Source organism: Castor canadensis, chromosome 8 (genome assembly GCF_047511655.1).
Source record: "Castor canadensis chromosome 8, mCasCan1.hap1v2, whole genome shotgun sequence".
NCBI lineage: Eukaryota > Metazoa > Chordata > Mammalia > Rodentia > Castoridae > Castor > Castor canadensis.
Genome location: NC_133393.1, coordinates 31,040,248 through 31,060,477, shown reverse-complemented (window position 1 = coordinate 31,060,477; position 20,230 = coordinate 31,040,248). Strand labels below are relative to the sequence as shown.

The 20,230-nt window shown below is 40.8% G+C and overlaps 1 protein-coding gene across 7 annotated transcripts in view; it reads right to left on the bottom strand.

The window, feature by feature from the left end:
* The window catches only part of Ripor2 (RHO family interacting cell polarization regulator 2), a 219,050-nt gene that overhangs the window by 25,338 nt on the left and 173,482 nt on the right, over nucleotides 1-20,230 (bottom strand). For 3 of the 7 annotated variants that reach the window (XM_074082762.1, XM_074082761.1, XM_074082765.1), the window contains exons 8-15: nucleotides 18,102-18,165; nucleotides 12,172-12,215; nucleotides 10,925-11,050; nucleotides 10,510-10,658; nucleotides 9,080-9,209; nucleotides 8,535-8,684; nucleotides 4,178-4,846; nucleotides 674-858 (exon numbers count right to left, since the gene is read on the bottom strand). In XM_074082762.1, coding sequence (XP_073938863.1) covers nucleotides 674-858; nucleotides 4,178-4,846; nucleotides 8,535-8,684; nucleotides 9,080-9,209; nucleotides 10,510-10,658; nucleotides 10,925-11,050; nucleotides 12,172-12,215; nucleotides 18,102-18,165 — 1,517 coding nt within the window. Of the gene's footprint in view, nucleotides 1-673; nucleotides 859-2,290; nucleotides 2,430-4,177; nucleotides 4,847-8,534; nucleotides 8,685-9,079; nucleotides 9,210-10,509; nucleotides 10,659-10,924; nucleotides 11,051-12,171; nucleotides 12,216-18,101; nucleotides 18,166-20,230 lie in introns of those variants that run through there. The other 4 variants (XM_074082768.1, XM_074082767.1, XM_074082766.1 and 1 more) reach the window with 3 other exon arrangements.

The window sequence follows — 20,230 nt, the reverse complement described above, 5'->3', positions numbered from 1 at the left end:
TGATTGATGGAGAAAGTGACCACCTTTTATCTTCGTGATCTGTCAGCCAGAGAAAGGCACATTTTCTACCTAGACAGCTGTAGAGCTAGTGGTAGTTGTCAATCTCCCTTTTACATTCTAAGGCAAATACGCACCACAGGGTCCAAACCTGGTTTTGATAAATACATTGGTGAGCTAAATCTCATACAAAGACTTACTGGGCCAAAGGGAAAGAGAAAAGGGACAGGAAAGCAAAGTACAGCAAAACAAAGGCATTAGAAGAAAGGTGCATACCAGGGAGAAGCAAGTCCAGATTTATCATCCAGTAATAATTCTCTAGAAATGTAGTTTACCTAGTTAGTTTGGAATTAACTGCATGCGGTCAGGTTGTAGACACTGAGCCCCAGGAGACATATGTGTACATGTATACACGCACTCATGCAAAAATTTCCCCCTTGCTTCTAAGAAAGAGAAGGGATTTTTTTCCTTAAGCAACCCCAAAGAAGTGAACAATATTTAGAAATTATACATGACAATGAAAAGGAACTAAAAGCAAAATACTATAAGTCAAGTCATCCATGTAGAGACTTTTATCATCCAGGAGATGTGCACCAGGTGCCCTCTGATAGTAACAAAGAAAAACTGCCCCAGTTATAATGGGAGAAATATAGGTAGATATTGACTTTAGACTTACCTGTTTTTCTCAGTCTCAGTGTCTGAAAATACTGAGTCGGCACCTCCTCCAACATGACAAACCTCATCACCATCGTCCTCCTCCTCATCAAAATCAGAGGTGTTCAGGAAATCAAAGCTTTCTAAAGCACTTTCGACTGTAAGACTTAAGCTGGAAGACCTGCTGTGGCTTCCTGCGGGTTTGCACTGCAGAGGAAGAAGGCACCAAGGAGAGCGAACATCAACACCCAAAGGAGGAACAGGACACAGGGCACCAAACTGGAGATGTGACACTTTCTTTTCAAGCTTTTATTTTTTATTGCCATTAAAAATCTTCACGTTCAAAACAAGAAATACAACCATGGATAATTGGCACAATATCTGGGATTTGTTCCAAAAAAATCCAGAGAGAAGTACACAGGTAGAAGAATAGATGAAACAAGACTGACCATGAATTGATCACTGGAGACACTGGGGGATGGACATATTTACTTACGTTTGAAAATTTTATAATAAAAAGTTAAAAAATATTCAAACCAGAATGTCTTAGGAAACAGAATTGCTAGATTACCTCTGCGTAGTGCTCATTCTCAAATAAAATACAATCAACAAACTGGGTGCCACAATATGCACCTGCAGTCCCAAGTACTTGGGAGGCTGAGGTGGGAGGATCACCTGAGCTCATGAGTTCAAGGCTATGCCTAGACAAAATGTTTGCCGAGAGAGAGAGAGAGAGAGAGAGAGAGAGAGAGAGAGAGAGAGAGAGAGAGAGAGAAGACAGAGAAGAGAAGAGAAGAGAAGAGTAGGGGAGGTAAAGGGAAGAGAGGGGAAGGGAAGATAGGAGAAGGGATGGAGGAGGGAGGGGAGGGGAGGGGAGAGGAAAGAATAGAGGGAGGAAGGAGAGGGAAGGAGGAAGGAAGAGAGAGGGAGAAGAGAGAGGAGGGAGAAGAGAGGAGGGAGGGAGGAAGGGAGGGAGGGAGAGAGAGGAAGAGACAGAGAGAGGGAGAAGGAGGGGGAGGGAGAGAGGAAGAAGAGGGAGGGAGGAAAGAGCGAGAAACAATTTTTAAAAATCCAGTAGACAAATTTTAAAGGTCACAGAGTCACATTGGCTACTAATCTCTAATTCCAAGTGATAATGTCTTCAGAGTCCTGAGACCATTAAAGCATCCACTCTAGAGAACTAACAAAACAAATGCCAGGAATTGCTCAAATTCACCTAACTCACACTCCCTAGGTAGTAAGTCCTACATCTTATTGTTACATTCACAGAATAAGATTTTTTCTTTGAGCACTGAGAGGAATAAAGGAATAGCATGGGCACAGCAAGACCTGATTCCTCTGGAGCTCTACCTTGAATAAGGTCCATGTCCTCCTTCCTCCCTGGAAATATGGGGGCAAACTCTTTCTATGGCCTGAAAAATTCTGTGTTGCGGGACATAAGCAGAAACACTACAAACAGGTAATGCCAGTTGTTGTGGGCACAGAAACAGAAGTACTTCCAAATATTCAAGAGGATGCTGGGGTGGAGTGACCAGGACAAATCTTGCAAGTAAGACGCCTTAAATCTCCTCTATCCAGCTAGGTGGCACTCCTTGCTGATTTCTTAGCACAAGGTAGGAAGGGCCTTGCAGGGATCTGTTTCTGACACCTAAGATGGCACAAAAGACACAGGAAAAGGTCTTTCAGTCTTTTAAATCACAGTTGTTTCATTCGCCCTCTGTGATCTCCGTCCAAGAGGCAGCATCATTTAGTCTCTGATCCTCAAGCTGTTTAGCACCCTAGGAATGTGAAGGAGGGAAAAAAAAGAGAAAGCTTTGTCTAGCTGATGCTTTAAATCTGGTTGGATTCAAAGCCACTTGGCCCAGACCTAAATTCCTAACGATATTTTCGGTCTCAAAGAGCGACAAGAAACCAATTTGCATTCAACCCATTTTCTTAGTCTTCTTTCCTAAGTCAGCTTATCTGCACAACTTGATATTGAAAAGGATGGGTGGGTTTAAATATTGGTATAACAAAGAAATCGGTGGTTGAGGATGTCACTAGTGGGATAGTTTTGGAATAATAGACTGAAATAATACGAAAGAAATCTGTGAACAGGTTTCTGTATGACTAACAGATGATGTGGTTAGTTAGTGTTTCCTGGTGGATTGAGCTATTTATCAGCACCTTGAACTAGAATGGGAGCTGCCATCACCTCTTTCTCTTTCAGTGCTGGGAATCAAACCTAACCATTGTCTTTAAGACATCTGCTTTAGGTAGTGTCCATTGTGTCTTAGCTCTTTGAAATGAACACCTTTTGCTCATAAAGCAGAGGTGGTCAACTGTGCAGAAAAGATGACCAGTGAGCCAAGTTAGTACCACAGAAGTAGCCTCCATGCACAAGTTCTGAGCTGATGCTTTTGGGTGCCCTTCCCTGCTTCTCAGAGGCTATGCCTATAGTGAAGCTAATCTGTTGCCAGCATTTGAGGACTCGGGAGAATTAGAAGGTACATTGTCATCTGCCCTGGTCCTCTCCAGAGCTAGGTCAGCATGACTGAAGAGAAAGGGATAAGATGGTCAGAAAGGTTTTGAAAATGTAGCTCCTGATTGTCACCAGGAAGGCTGCATCTTAAAGCCATCTTACAAAGGGACCTGGTGGCCTCCTGTGGATTGGTCCGCAGCTTGCCATGACAACTTAATTTCAAGTCTTTTTTTTTTTAATAAAACAGTTCCCCAAGGAACTGCCTTTTCAAGAAAAAGAATCCAATTTCTCTTCTATATGACCGTATCAATCAGTGTGGGAAAACAAAGGATACAAGAAGTAACAGTGTGATTTGGGACAAAAATTCAAGTTCTGTCTTTCTGTGCAATATTTTAAAATTTTTAACATGCATGCCATGTGCAGATAAATCTGTTCTGATGTAGCAGACTTTATTAGGACTTTGTACCTATGAGGAAATCCCTCCTACCTTCCCACTTCTACCCTGTCTGATCATCATGAATTGAGGAAAATCTCCGGTAGAAGGTAGAGTATAAGAGATGACTAATAGCTGATGATTAACTTAGATCCTGTCTTGCTGCTCTGAGTTAAATCCAGAAAAAGGGACTCTTCCAGCAGGCATCACTGTGAAAGAAAAGGATGCGTTTGGCATTGAGGCTGGCTAACTTCCCAACCAGGCAAGGGGCTTCCTGCTTTCCTGTAACCTCAGAATGACCCTATTCAGTAACATCTGTGAGACTATGATGATCAAAGCACCAGCATTTCACATTTGGGATTAGAATGATTAATTCTGGGACTGGTAGAGCTCTCAAGTTAATTCCTAATCAATTAGGTTCATCTGTTGTCAGGAAAAAAAAATATATGCAATATATATAAGTATATAAATATATATAATTGGCATTAAAAATCGTTGACATGTCAATGATGATTACCTATTGATCCTGTTATTGGACAGGATTTTGTGGGGGAAGATGTTATCTTAAGTAGACTGTTGGTTTAGGACAATGCTTTCCAAACCTAATCCAATTTCTCTGAAAAGATACTTACTTTTAGAATGTCATCCAAATGCATGACTTCTTGGTTCAGATCCTGGAACTCTTTGTACTGCTCCTTATGTGGTTCTAATGCAAGAAAAAGCCCATTAAAGGCATCCTCTAAGCTGCCATCCAGAAAGGATCTACAGCTTTCAGATTCTCCACTGACAGAGCCCTCGAAGAGCAGCCTCTCTGTGGCCACTGGCACTTCAGCTGAGGTAAGCCTTTTCACCAACTGCTTCGTGATATTGCCTTCAAAAGTGTCTAGTTCCACAGGTTTGAGGTCAGAGGCCTCATCAGACTCTTGCAGAAGGGCCTCCGCAACACCATTCTCAATGAACAGGCGCTCAGTGCCAGCACCTGTGGCCAAGGCAGGCTTCCTAGGTTCCACTGTGTCCCCCTTCAGGTGGGACTTTGGCTCTTGGTCTTCTCCCAAGGAATTTCTAGAAGATACTGAGCTGCTGTCATCCATGCTCTCCTTGTGGGAGGATAGGCTGTTGTGGGTGAGCTCAGCAGGGGTTATGGTAATTTCTGGATTTGCTGAGCACAAGCTGGAGGGAGAGGCAGCTGAGTTGGAGATGATGGTGCAATCCCCATTGGGCAGGTCACTGAAGCTAAGTGACAGTGGCATTTTTTCCTCAGCAGTCTTTCCATTTTCAAAGATGTCATCAGGTAGATTTGACTGTGGATAAAAAGTACCTCATTATTATTCTCAATACAAATGATGAATTTGGCATGGTTTATTTCCACATTAAATGGGAGGCAATTAAAATAAAATTTTATAACCCAGAACATTCATATTAGCATTTTATTTGTTGGAGTGTGTGTGTGTGTGTGTGTGTGTGTGTGTGTGTATAGCAAAAGAAAAAAGGTCATTAAAAGCTCTGTTTCCATTGTTGAATCTGGGTGACAGTTCACTGTACTGTTCTTAGGTTTGACATTTTTTAAAAGAAGAGGTTGGGGGTGGAGCTGGGACATTACTGCTTTTCTAACCCCAGATCTGACAGTAGTTAGCAGCCATAGTTATGGATATAGCACTACCAATTTTTTTTTCCTTTTCTTGGCATCCATCTTTAAAGACTTCCCAACATCCATGCTATTTTGCTCCAAAGATATGATGCTTTGTTCTGCTTCTGGGCTCAGAATCTCTACCCACAAATCTGAAGCTCTTGAAAATGTTCTATTAATTTAGCAACCACACCATAAACAATTCAAGGCCAGCAATACATTTGCATGGCTTTTCTAGCAATAGGAGATAAAGACTAATAGATGGAGTGACCGTCTTCCCGGAGGCAAACCCCAGGGCTCTCAGAATGTCTAGAAACACAGTCCTCTGTGGAGCAGACCCAAGCTGTGTCTCAGGTATACTCTGTGCTTCATGAAGCAGAACTCTGAAGAGACAGGTCAGAAATATCCAAGTAGCCAGGATGGGGATGTAGCTCAATTGGTACAGTGCTTCCCTAGCATGTGAAAGACTCTGGGTTCAAACCACAGCAAGAAAACAAAAACAACAACAATAAAAATAAAACAAAGAAAAGAAAGAAAGGAATATCCAGGTAACCAAGATATCTGTTGGCTCTGCAACTTTTAAGTCAGCTTTCCTTATATTGTAGTCTCTATATAGTATCTAAATTACAAAATTTGTTTCGGGGAACATTTTCTGACTATTTGAATCAGCCCCTTCGAATGGCTAATTTCTCTTACATTCCAGATTGGATTTTTAAAGTACAGTCAGTCCTTTGTATATACGGTTTCACACCTGCAGAGTCAAACAACCATGTATTGAAAACATTTGAATAACTGTCTGCACCGAACATAGACTTTTTCCTTGTCACTATTTCCTAAACAATATAGTATAACAATTATGTATGCAGCATTTACTTTGTATTAGGTATCATAAGTAGACTAGAGGTGATTTAAAGTACACAGGAGGAAGTCTGTGGGTGATACATGAATACTAAGGCATTTTGTATACTGCACTATTCTTTTATTCTGAGAAGCAACTTCCACAATATGCTAGGAATGAGCCAGGCAAGCAGAGTTACAGCAAATGAAACAGGAGCAGACAAAAAGAAGCTCCCTGTCCTCCTCCATTGATGTCCTCAGTCCTGTCAATGCTGTATCTGAAGCCACTAGATCTCACCACAGGCAGTTAACACTACCCAAAATGTCTACTCTAGTCTTGCTTTAAACACAGGATGAATAAAAGGATGTTTCACTGGGACAGTTCCCCCACAAGGCTTAGTCTCTTTATCTTTCCTCAACTGAGAATGTTTCTTCTCTTAGTGATTACTGATCTGTGCTCCTCAAATTCCTTGGCATAGTGGGATCTGGTGTCCCTCTTCCTCTCTAGCCTGTTTATTTTAGTTCCTTCCTCTATTTGCACCTCCTCATACAGACCTTCCACCTCTAGGAATGATAAAAGGAACACTTTCAGGGATGGAGAGGATAATGACTGGCATCCTGTTTATTGGGCCTCCTCTGTGGAGGTCCCTTAGGCCCTTCATGGAACTTTTGTGTTCTCCAAGTGATTCTGCCCTGCCCTGCCTGAGCTTCTGTGTACATGTCTCCTGGCAGCACTGGGGAAGGAAGGCATTGGTTATGGCAGAAGACAGGGTAGTTAAGATGCTTACCAATATTCCAAAGTTCTCCTGAGCCTCACATTCCCAAACCCAATTTATACCTATGTAAGTGGCAAATGTTGAGTTGGTAAGTTTAGGTGCTATGCCTTGGTATAGTCTACCAAGGGCACATGTCCACAACAGGCTCACAACAATACAAAGGAATTGTCACAGAAAAAAATCAAAGTGGAGTAGTGTTGGTTTAGGGCACTTAAAAGGGAACTGAGAGGCATTGTTAAATCAGGTTTTGGACACACCCACAGCTGAACTTTTGAATGGAACTGTCTGTACATACCCTTCTGGGTACAGGCTGACCTTGAATTGGGCTAAACTGCAAAAGTTCTGGAAGGAAATTCAATAGCTTTCATAACCATTTGTGAAACCATTCTTCTTACTTCCTGAGACTGTGTTCTAATCCTTTTCTTATAAAACAGTTTGACTTTTAGGACACAAATCACTATTCTTGATGCAGTTTAAGGTATAAAACAGCATCATCTCATAAGATGTTGGACATTTTCAAGGCTGCTTGAATTGTCTCCAAGTATTACAATCTGAATAAGGCCCAAATACATTTCTTCTTTTTCTTGACCAAATTGATTTTACCCTGGTTGAGAGAATGCATGTGTAACTGAAGTATGATGTCAGGAAATAACATCCTGGCAAGAAGAGGGATGCTGCCTGAAAAAGAAATAGTCCTAGGACCCAGCCTTAGAGGATGGTGAAGCAGAAGACAGAAAGAGGAGGAAGCAGCACTTCCTGAAGGAACAATGTATGTAAAGAGATGATTGAAAGGAGGTGGGGTATTTGGAGGACAGCACGAAGTTCAAAGGGGAAAAAATAAGAGATGGGTCTGGTGGGTAGGCTGTGGGCAGATGGGAACAACTGCTCTAGGGACTTCTGCATTTTTCTGAAAGGGTACATGAAACCATCAAGTTTGTTTTGTTTTTTTGTCCTAATCTATGCTTGCTAGGCAGATGCTCTGTGGCTTGAGTTATGCCTCCATCCTGAGTTCTATTTTTTTTATAAATGTTTTTAAGCATACTTTCCCATTCTTCCTATTTTCTTTGAAGCTTCACTTGCATTTAGCCTTGTCCTTTTCATGTTTTTTAATTAAATGAATAAGATGTAATTATTATTTTATTAGCCAGAAGACTTTTAATCTTTTCCTCTCTAGACTTAGGTGTCTGTGAAGAGTAGACTATTCCATACATGTATATGTGTATATGTGTATGTGTATTCTCTTGTGACATAATATGCAATGAATATAAACTAAGTCACCTATAGTATTCTTACAAAGTAAAAGTTTCTTTTATTAAACCATTATAGAATTAACAAATGCTACAATAAACTTAAGACTGACAACCTCTTTAAATGGAAACAGCTCTAGTAAAATTGGTTTAAATCCTTCTGAGTTACTTGAATGGCAGTTTTTCAAAGTTTGGTGTCAGTGATAAAGCCTTATGAAATAAAATTTCCTTTGGCCATAATAATAACTGCTGTTTTTAAAATGAAAATCTTGTTACCATGGATATCTTTGCCACAGTGGAGAGAAACTATAGCACAAAACAAGAATCCTTGGAAAAGAACAACAAAGTTTCATGCATGGCCAAGTTTCCCACCCCAAGGACAGGACAGCTGTCACTATTACCCAGTGAGTGAGACAGAGAAGACAAAATGAGACATGCTGAAGGACACATGCCACAAGCCCCCCGAAGTCAAGCACATCACACCCAGGCAGGCCACACTCACATAGAACTCTAGCAGGGCCTTGGGGTTCAGGCTGAGGGAGGGCAGGTCACTGACAGAGCGGCTGCGGTGCAGCTTGGCAAAGAAAGTGTCTCTCAAGGCACTCAAGACAGACAGCCGCATGGGCCTGTCTGGTGAAGGAAGCAACCACCTCTTCAGAAGTCAAGGCAAGATGGGGGAGTTAGTGGAAAGAAGCAGGTTACCAGGTTTCGTTAGCTTTTTAGCAAGCCTTTCTAGTGAAGACAAGGAGGACATTACTTATATCTGCTGTTTAAAAAGACTAATCTTAGAGAATGCTCAGAAAAAGTCTACGTGATTATAGCAATAGGAAAGGCAGAGAGGGGGAGAGGAGACAGCAAGCTCACCTTCTGGATGCACAGAGCCAATGGCATCTTGGAAATGTGGTTTCCTTAGTCACCACAGGATTAGGGTGACTTTTATGCATTGTATTATTAGGAATTCTTGATAACCTCTAACACTAGCTGGTAACATTTCAAATGCTGAGTGCAGGCTCATCTTTTCTACTCCAAAAATCACACTGGACTTACAAAGAAAGCATGATCTTTGAAGACAGGCGTTTCCGGGCTGCCCTGGCTATACATGGACATCCTCCTCTGGAGAGCTGCCGCCTTGTTCCCAGCACCGGAGGATGGCGTTGTGTCTTCCACATCAAAGGGACTGCAAAACAATAGGTCCCCCGGTAGACATAGCTGTTAAAATCATCTGTAAACACCAGCCCACAGACCAAGAAAACACCTCATTATACTAAAGTCAATTTAAATAACTGGCAGTAGGGCTAGCTTGAACCAAACTGGTTTGTCAGAAAATAAACTGAGGAAAAAGCAAGTAGAGAAGACTGAATCTAGACCTGTCTGAGACAACAGATTATCTAATTTTAAGCACAATTTATCTATATGCACAAATGTGTCTGTTTTCACATGAATATTAGAAATATAAACATATCAGTGCTGGCTCCAACATAAGACACTGGAAAAGTGGGTAAAAATTCTCTGAGCTTTGTAGGGCTAGACACTTGAACAATACAAGCAATTAGCAGATTATTGTTCACTTCTAAAGAAAACACTCAAAAATAGAATCATATTGATTTCAGTTGCTAGTCTCCTTTGTGATTGAGAAGAGAATAACAGTCTGTTCACAATGGTGCTGTTCATTGTCTTGACATCTGATTCATCCAGCAAGAATGATGTTGGTTTGTGAGGCTGATGACCACAGACTATGAGCAGGCAAAGGGTGCTGACACTACTTCAGTGGCAAGGCAATGGGATCTTTACTGCTTCCACACCTGGCTCTTCATTTGTCAAGGAGGCCCTGACTGTAAATATCAACATGTCATATTTACTCAGCAATGTACTGGGGGCATAATATCAAGTGTGGCTAACTTATCATGATTTTGTTATGGGGTGACATTGGAAAACTACTTTCATATTCCTACAAAGGATGTCTTTTGACCTTTGGAAATATTCTATTTCAGTATATGGAGTATACAGAGACTAAGATATTCACAATTGTCCAAAGCAATGTGAAGTATATGAAATAAAAGAGTGATAAGCAATTAAAGCACCATAATGAGAATTCGGATCTTTTTGAGGGCAAAATATCTCATTATTGGACAATCATTTTCTTTCATGAGAGACATTTGAGAGACATTTCTTTATATCTGTATAATTAAATGTAGAGAGGGAAGAAAGCAGAATAAAATATTTAAAAGGAGAAAGTAGAAGAGGAGAGTACTGAAAATGAGCTGGACTTGTCCAGCTGTGACATATACACATATCACCTGGTAAGTCTGTTTAACAGATTCCAGGGCCTGAGAGATTCTGAGGCAGGTGGTCTATTGTGGCCGAAGTCTGCTGATATAACAATCTTCTTGCTGTCGCTGGTGGGCCATATGTCAACTTTGATTAGCACTAACCAGGAGCATGGGTTTCCACATGATGAACTTAAAAAGGCAACTTACTACCAGGTGATTTCCAGGTTCAGTTTGATGGTACCAAGGTCATTGATGTCAACAGCTACCACCTGAGGGCGGGCTGCAAACAGCTCTTTGGTCTCACAGGTCACACTGCCCACCAGGATGTGAGTCGCTAGCCCTTTGAGCTCAGTGACCTGATAGAGTGAGAAGAGAAAGGGGGGTGTTCTTTTTCTTTTTTCTTAAGTCAGTTGGTCAGTTCTTTTAGAAACACACCTGAAATCAGAAGTGGGAATTTCAAAAGCCCAGCTTATAGTTACTTGCTGGTTCTCAACATGAGAGCAACTCTCTTTGTCAGGGACTTGTAAAAGAGAGTCTGCGCAGAGGGGCAGTCAGAAGTTATGGGAAAAGGTCCCCATCACAGCACTGGAAAAGACAACAAAAGGCAAGGACAACATTGTACCTTGATGGAAATGAACCCAACTATGAGGGGCAGGAAAACTGTCTCTTCTCCATCCCAGCTCTGTTTGCCATTGACTTCTATTTTGCCTTTCAGTTTCCATCTCTGCCGACCATACTTCATGAAAATCTAGAGCAAAGACAGCAGACAACCCTCATGTTCCATGGCCCCCACATCCCCTTCCCAAATACCAAGATCAGAGGGAGAGGAAATAATGCAACTGTCGCTCCTCCCCTTTCTGCCATCCTTACTCCACCTACATAGTCTAGATTCTTGGTAGAGCTGATGATGAGTGGGGAGGAGACATTTAAGTAGAAGTAACAGCTGATTCTCTAAGATAGAGGGTGCCAAGGTTTTCATCAGTAAGGTCATTGCACGGGGCCCTTCTGCTCACTCATGTGAAACACTTCTTTCTCTTGTTAGTAATACATCAATAGTACAGTCTTTGAGACAAATTCTCCTAAGGCTGTGGCTCAGTTAGAGAGATGAGAAACCATCACTGAAAACTACTTCACAGTCTGTGCAAGAAATAAAGACATCTCCCTCTGTATGAGACAGCTGGACACGGATTTTGAAACCATACATACCCTAGGGAGAGGGTGTGCAGTCTGTCCTTGGCCAGATGGCTTTAATGGTTATAGAGGATTGAGAGGAGACAGATGAAATTATTATGCATGTTCCCTTTTGAAGGGGGAACAGATAAAAGGCCTTTTTACTCAGTGGAGTACATTTTTATAAAGAAAGATCTACATGTTATTATTCTCAGTCTTGGTTCTTAGGATCAGTCATGATCCTGGATTAGATTTTGGATTCGAAAGAGAAACTACTACAAAGTAAAGTTTGGGGACTTGGCATTTTATGACTGGAGACTGTGTAACAATTGACCTTAAATAAATGCCAAGATTAAATTTTCTGGTGTTGAGAATTGTGCAATACTTATATGAAAAAATATCCTTCCAATCTTGGGAGGAAAAACTTAGGAGAGAAGGGTCATGACATTTGAATCTTATTCTAAAATAGTTTAGCAAAATAATAACATGATGGTAACAACAATAACGGAGCAAGTGTAGCATGATGTTAGAGAGTGGTAAGTGTAGGTGAAGGGTATAGGGACGTTTTGTATTAATCTCCAAGCTTTCTCATTAGCTTAAAGTGTTTTAGAAAACAAAGGCAACTTGAGCAAAATAATGACAACTGGCCCCTGCCCTTCAAGTCCTCAATCTCAACACCTAGACTGCCACACTACTTACTTCATACTGATCTCCAGGACAGAGGCGAGCAAAGCCAGCCAGACCTGTAAGCAAGCAATTCAGATGTGAGGTACAGAACACATTCTTCTTATTTAGATGTACAAATAGGCACATTCAAAAATTCAAGTAAAGTGTCAAACTTTGGGGGAAAACTCAACATTTTGGGGGACCATCTATAGAGAAGAGCTTTTTTGGGAATTCCATCTATCAAGGCTAGAGAGCACACTCCTTGATGGGGTGATGAGTTTCTGGACAGGGGAGGCTGTTTGAGGTTGAACTAGAGCTCTGTGTACCTTTGGGAGATTCCAAAGTCAGGGTATGAGGGTCAGAAAGGTATATTCATTAATTTTCCTTGAAAATCAACTGGTCTCTCGTCTTCACTTATCATAAGATTTGTGATTTCTAAGCACTTCCCATTTGGGTTAAGATTCTATGTACTCACTCCCATTGCCTCCCTCTAATCCACTCATTCATTCTTTGCCAGCATCTACTGTGTTATGAAATTTCTGGAAATGGATTATCATTTATACAATAATAGTGATTAAGAAACAAAATCAAACCAACCAACTAACTGACAACAACCCATAGCTCCCAAAGGAAAATGTGGTTTCTTTCTTCTCCTTTCTAGTAATTCATTTCTAAATGGACCTGCTCAATTTGAGATCTGGCATAATATCTATCTGGTACAATAGCAAAAAAAAAAAAATCTGGATAGACTAGTTGGCTATCATCTTGGAATGTCTCAGAAACCCTGTGTTTGATTAGTCTTTTATCTTTCCTTCCACAGATATGGTTTTTGAAAGCCCACTGTGTATGAAGGTCTATGCTAGGCATTGGGTAATAATCTGGAAATTAGAAACAATTTCACAGGTACCCATAGTATAGAAAAAAATATGGCTAAATCCCACAGGAATAAAACAGACAAGGACCTGTAGGTAGTTAGGTGCAGTTAAAACTGAGATTCCTTTTTGTTCTATCTACCAGCTAGCCTACTTTAGATAATTTATTTCTTCACTTTTAAAATAGGAAGAACAATGACTGCCTCAAAGACTGTCTCTAAGGACAATAGATGACATCTGGCACACAGTTAGGTATATAGGTGTTTAGTACATGGTAATGACTATATATCCAGAAGTGAGATAATACATGCACTGAGATCATGCCACATATATTCACTTAAAAGACATGTGAAAAGAAATAGCAAGTTAGTGTCCATCAAGGAGGGAAAGAGCAATGGAGAGACAGAGAAAGGAGATCTTTGCTTTTTTCTGCATTTGCATTTTTATGAGAATGCATTCGTATGTAGTTGAAAGAGAGAGAGAGAGAGAGAGAGAGAGAGAGAGAGAGAGATTCATTTAATGTAGGATAGTCCCATGGAGTCAAGTAGCATCTGAATAAAAGAACTTTATCACAGTAAAAGGAAGACATTGCAATAGGCTGCCAGGCTGAACAAATGGATTGTATAAATGCAAAACATTTCTTTTCCTTTTTTCTTTTTCAGTGTTGGAGATAGAACCTGGGGAATCACACACTTTACCACTGAACTACACCTCCAACTCCTCAACAACCTTTTTTTTTCTGGTTGTTGTTTTGAGACGGGTCTCACATACAAAGACATCAAAATAACAAACTCATCTCTTGGCTGTCAGCCAAGAGAGAACCTTTGGGTTCTGGGTTTTAATATTAAACATGATTTTACCTACGTAAAGATAATGGGGATGGTGTCACACAATGTGTTTTGTCTTCTATGGATAGCCCATCAAGTTGAGAAACTTCTTTTTGTGGTTCTGGGATTGAACACCACTGCTTTCGGACCAGCCGTGGTTCTGGGATTGAAACTAGGGCCTTGCACATGCTAGGCAAGTGCTCTACTACTGATTTACATCCGTAGTCCTGGTTGTGAGACTCTTGAGTGAACAAATTTCCTTCCTACCAGCCACAGGGGCATGCATGGCTATGGTTTCCAGGGAAACTTCAAAAAGAACCTCTGTTACCATCAGCGGTCAGTAGATGGCAGCAACTCACCAGTTTGGCACACTTTCTGTACACTGCGCTAGTCCATTTAAAAACAGCTTTCACTGATAATTAGAACATAACAAGCCACTTAAGAGGACTTACTGAAATGAGAGCAGAATTAACCGTATTTTAACTAATAATTCTGGAGCATTTAGTCCTTTCAAGAAATACTTCTGAAAGCAAGCATAATTGGATAGGTTTTATAAATCCAAAGTTTGATATGCTAATTCTAATAAAATCCCAAATACTCTTTAAAATCCTGCAAATTAGTTTGAAATTAATCCATTGCCTGTTTACCTGTGAAGTTACAACAAAGACTGGTAAAAAAGAAACTGACCTGGTACCTTGCTAGATAAGGTGAATAAAGGGGAAAATCCTTTGAAGGCTCTTTTTTTCCCTTTTCAACATTACTAGAAGTTTCATACCTGAAGAACTTAACTGAATATGAAAGTAGTACATGGTAGTGATGTGGTTTTTGAGCTTCTCAATCCAAGTTATTGAAGCAATATTTTTTTTTTTTTGGGAATTGCTTATAGTGCGGTCACAGATACTTTTGATTACAGCAATAGTGTAGCAAAATGGCAATAGCCAGGCAAAAGTAATTCTGGTCTTGGGCTTCTAGAAGCTCTGACTGCTTGTGACAGTGCTCATGGTACTTGTCACAGAATCAGCACTGTCACTGGGGCAATGTAGTTACAGTCTGACTTTGAGACGTGGCAGGATTCTTTCGGCTCTGCTCTGGAGCCTGCTGGCATCTCCACAGTTGGGGAAAGCTGAATGTTTTCTCAGCAGCTTTGTGATTACTGTTGCACCGTCTAAGAAGTTTTCATTATGGCCACCCTGGGGTAACCATCCTGGGGGTGACCTCCAAGGGATGAACATGGGCACACTTGGAGGTCAGGAACATTTGTACCCATGGTGCATCTTTCTTGTGTGTTTTATCTGCTCACGTTGACATAATGGCTTTTCCACAGCCTGAACTGTAAGGCCCAGTGCTAGCTACCCCATGCAGCCACTCACTCTTGCCTTCCTTTGCCAGGCACCACTCTGGTAGAAGAACGCTTTCTACCATTTTGCTTCCCAGTTCTATCATGATCTTCCTTCCTAAAAGTCACACTTTCTACTCTAAGGAAAACTGCCACGTAGCTGACAGTCTGGGGATCCTATTCCAGGCCTTACTGAATTTATTTACCAGGCATAAATTAAAGATTGCCACTTTCCTAGCTCACTGGAGGCCTGACAAGCCCTAAAAGCTGTAGGTGACCTACCACTGACTTCTGGATATACATGTATCTGGAACTTAATTTGAGTGAAGTACTAATCGAGAAGAAAATCAGTTTTCCTTAAGAGACCTTATTTCTGAACATTCCTGGTTCTAAAGTCACTAATCTAGTGTTCTCTTTACCTGGACATTTGTGGCTTTTCAGAACCTGGCTCCAAAGAATTTTCTACAACTTTTCTTTCAACCACTTTGATCATACCAATCTACCTGGTATTTTTGGATGTACTTCCCTATCTCTCATTTGTTTTCTCTCTTTTTCTTTCTTTCTTTCTTTCTCTTTCCTATTCCTTCCTTTCTTCTTTCTTTCTCTCTCTTCCTTCCTTCTCTTTTCTTTCTTTCTTTCCCTCCCTCCTTCCCTTTTTTTTTTTTTTGAGACAAGGTCTCCCTATGTAACTCAGACCTGACCTTGAACTCTTAGCCCTCCCTATCCCTCAGTGTTCAACCTCCTCCCTTTTGCCCCCTCCACCTTCTACAGCAACTTGGTCATGTTATTAGTTTAGTTGATCATTTATTCCATCAAGTTGTAATGCTCACATGTCCATTTTCTCTAGTAGTTTGTGTGGAGTTGAGGGCAGAGACCATTAGTCAGGAGGCAGCCTAGTGCCTGGTCAAGGGCAGGTGTTCACTAAGCGCTTGCTCCATTGTCTTTATCATCAACCCCCCCATGGTTGTTGGCTATGTGTTGGGGGTGGGGCAAAAAGGGAAGTGTGAAGGGTGTGACAGGAGGAAGTTAGGGTTGCCTGGTTTGAGAATGTTATGAAATAGTCTCATTTGTCAATGCGTGTGTTGGGGGTGGTTGTTTTTACCAGAATGAGTGACAGAAAAGAAAGAAGCAAATGGCAGAGATCTAACATTTCTTGGCAGAATGAGAGGGCTTTCTATTCCTTTTCTGGAGGGGGAGGAGGATTTCCATGGGGGTGTGACCCTTGAAAGGCTTCACAGATGTAGTTTCTGAGTTTCCATATTAGATTAGTAAAGTGGAGATGCAGAAGTCTACTAGTGAAAAAGGAGGATCAGTTTCATGTCTAAGAGATGCCCTGGGAGGAACCCTGCATGCAGGTGGAAGCTAAGGAAACATATGAGGAAAGGGAGATCAACAGAGAAAGGGGGAGGTAGGAGAGCAGAATAGGGGCTGCTGATAGAATCATCCTTAAAAGTTAAAAAAAAAAATTCTCTAGGACTCTATCCTAGCTGTATAGACTGGAATTTGCTGGAAGGTGGGCAACCTGACTCATTTTAAACCTTTGAGTGGGGACCCAAAATGAAGAGAATGAACCTAAAAAACTGGAAAAGTCCAGATGCCCAACACAATAGGAAAGTAAGTGTCGAGAGATTTAACACTGAATAACTAACTGATTTGCTACCAGATCTCCTGGAGGAAAAGGCAGCCATTTAGGAAGCTGAGGGTTCAGGTTGGTCTTTGTTCCAGGTATACTGTCAGAGGCTCTCACGTGTCCTGTGCAGCACAGAATAATTTCCCTCCTGAGACAGATGATGCATTTGGAAATGAAGATCTCCTGTTGAGACCCTTTGAAAAAAACTCTCCCTTCTTAACTCCCTTAATTGCAGAAAGTAGACAAGAGGGTGATTAAATTCCCATTAGCAACTCAGGGATCAAGCTGCTAAGGGAAAAGGAATGTTCCAGCACCAGCCCTGTTGGCTGTAGTCAAATGGCCAGAACTTGGGAGAGAAATGGACTTGCTGTCATGGCAGCTTATTTGACAGCTCACCTAGATGCTGAGGTGCAAGTCTGACAACACCTGGGCCAAACTCCATTGTTTAAAACCAAACTTTCTTTTTGTTCTAAAGATGCTGTTGTCAAAATGAACAATGCTTCTAGATTGGAACATTTTGGAATAAACACCACAAAGTCACAATTATATTTGTGGGTTTAACACCAAAATAAAAAGTTGGTAGCTTACAAAAACTTGGGGATTTTTGTCAATCATTTAAATGACAGCACCAAGAGACCAACAGACAACTCCAGAATATAGGCCATTCTGCACCACAGTGGTTTATATAACACACAAATCAAAGGTAGGAAAATGAGAGAGAAGTTCATTTTAGATTAAAGGTATGACTAACAATTAATTATAATGCATGGACTGTGTATCCTAACTTAAGCAAATCAACTGCACAAAGCATTTTTGAGACAACTGGGAAATTTTGATAATGAAATAGGTTAATAACAAAGGCTTGTTATTTTGTTAGATGTGATAATGTGACATGACTCTGGCACTGAAGTTATATAAGAAGATGGCCCTATTATTTAAGAGATGCATACTGAAGTACACAGGGCAGGGTGACATATTTGGGTTCTATTTCATCAAAGACTTCTTTTTCATCAAAAACAGATGAAGCAAATACAGCTACATCTTGCTAATTATTAAATCTAGGTGATAGATTTATGAAGGCTCATTGTACTGTTCTCTCTACTTCTGTGTATATTTGAGATTATCTCATAATATATTTTTTAAGTGTGAAGGCAAGGCTAAACATGAGAAGTATACATAAATGGAGGTCTTGAGAGTGAGTGCTACTGTGTCTTTGTAAAGGAAACGAAAACAGCGTGTGCTTTCAAACTTGAGACTTCTGCCAAAATGGCTCTTTATCTGAACAGGGGAAAAATTACCTTTCATCTTGATGGAGAATTCCCCGAGCAGATTCTCCAGTTCCGCTTCAATGGTGCACATATTCTGTGAAGAACACAGGAGATGGCATTAGAGCTAGTCTTCCTTCACACAGCAGCTCAAAGCACATGACACATACATTGCGACAGCAACCACTGCAGTAGAAGGCACTTACTGGTTTGCAATGAGTCGCACAGCACAGCCTTTGAGACATTCTTGACAAAATATTTAACCTGAGGCTATGCAAGACTTCCAGTGTATAGGATGTTTAGAGCATAGATGAACAGGTATCAAAAGCGTTCAGACAAACCAAGAATGTGGTGTATTCTATGAGAACTGTGCTGGACTCTACAAAAAATCAGTTTTAGGGGGGAAAGCTGGATAAAGAGACAAAACAACCAGATGCAACACCTTATCTTTGCTTATGTCATTATTTGAAAGAAAAACAAGTAAATTACAAGTTGTAAAAGCAATATTGGCCCAAACAGGGGAAACCTGAAAGTGGACAAGATATGTAATTCTATAGGATGACTGTTCATTTTTTCGTTGTGACAATGGTATTCGTCTATGCTAAAGATGCACCCGTTACATAGATTACTACTAAGAGATTGGGTCCATATGTTAAACAGCCTAAGTCAGCCATTCTGTAGTACATACATATATTATTTATTTATTTATTTATTTTTGTGGTACTGGGGTTTGAACTCAGCACCTACATCTTGAACCACTCCACCAGCCCTTCTTTTGTGAGGGGTTTTTTTCAAGATAGGGTCTCATGAGCTATTTTCCCAGGCTGGTTTTCAACTGCAATCCTCCTGATCTCTGCTTCCTGAGTAGCTAGGATTATAGCCATGAACCATTGAAGCCTGGCCGTGTATACATACTTTAGAATGTCATATTATTCACCATAAATATGTGCAATTTTTACTGATCAATTGAAAAAAAAATTTAAAAGAGAGATCCATGCTAAAACACTTATGAGGTGAAATGTCATTATGTCTACCACTTACTGCCAAATGACTTGGAAGACTGACCTTATGAGAGGGAAAGTGAATGTGGCAAAATGTTACAAAATTGGTAAATCTAGGTAAAAGTGTATGGTATTCCATATAGTAGTCTTTAAAACTTTTCTGTAAGCTTGGAATTTTTCTTAATAAAAATTTGGGATAAAGAACACAGGAGTTCAACCTGTTCAGGCAAGATAGACTTCATTCTGCCATGGCACCACAAAAATGATTGCTGGGTCTGACAAGGGTCCGCTCCTCACTCTAATGTTGAAAGAGTGATTGTTGCTCTTTCTTTCTCATTCTAAAAGAAGAAAGAGCAACACGGTGCATGTGAGTACATACGTGACTATCCCCATCCTCCCGCCCTGGTATCTGAAGACCTGGTTAGAGTGGTAGAGGATAGAAATCAAGGAAAAATGCTGTAGCCAGCAGCCATCTGCAGTGAGGACCTTCTGTGGCTGGGCCAGTGTAAGATTTGGATGCTGCCTTGATTATATAAGCATTGGTCTCTGTCAGCTGGCTTCTGCTTCAGTAGCCAGCCTCCATCAAGGCTGGGTGTTTGAGAGTGGCCATTATAACAAAAGTGTGGCCACTCAGTGAGAGCTGATAGGTATTGCTTCCATTTGAATTTTGCAGACTGAGGAATCCAGAATGGATTTGTAAGTCCAGGGGTTGATTCTTATTTGTTCTGCTCCAAGTGATCACTTTGTGGGATGCAAAGAGAATAGCACTGTCTGTTCCCTGCTATGTTCTCACTGCCTTAGATAGCTTAGCAAAGCTGGGAAGCATTTCCTGAAGTTTGAGCTCTGAACAGCTTGAAAGTTTAGAAAACAAAATCACTTGTAAGCTAACTGACTTTCTTAGAACATTAGGCCTCTCTGAGAAGGAACATTTTTGAGAAATACCAACTATGTTATCAGGCATGTCAGGATTGCTGCCATTGTCTTTGAAAAACTTAGGGACAGCTAGGTTAACAGCTGGAAGACTCCCATGGTCAAATGTCCTTTCGTCTCACCTATGCAGCCAGTGACGTACGTTATTACATATGCAAAAGTATTCTGAACCTTCCTTGCCCTAAAGATTCCCTGTGAGAAAATCCTGGCTTTTATGGTTTCGTGCCCATA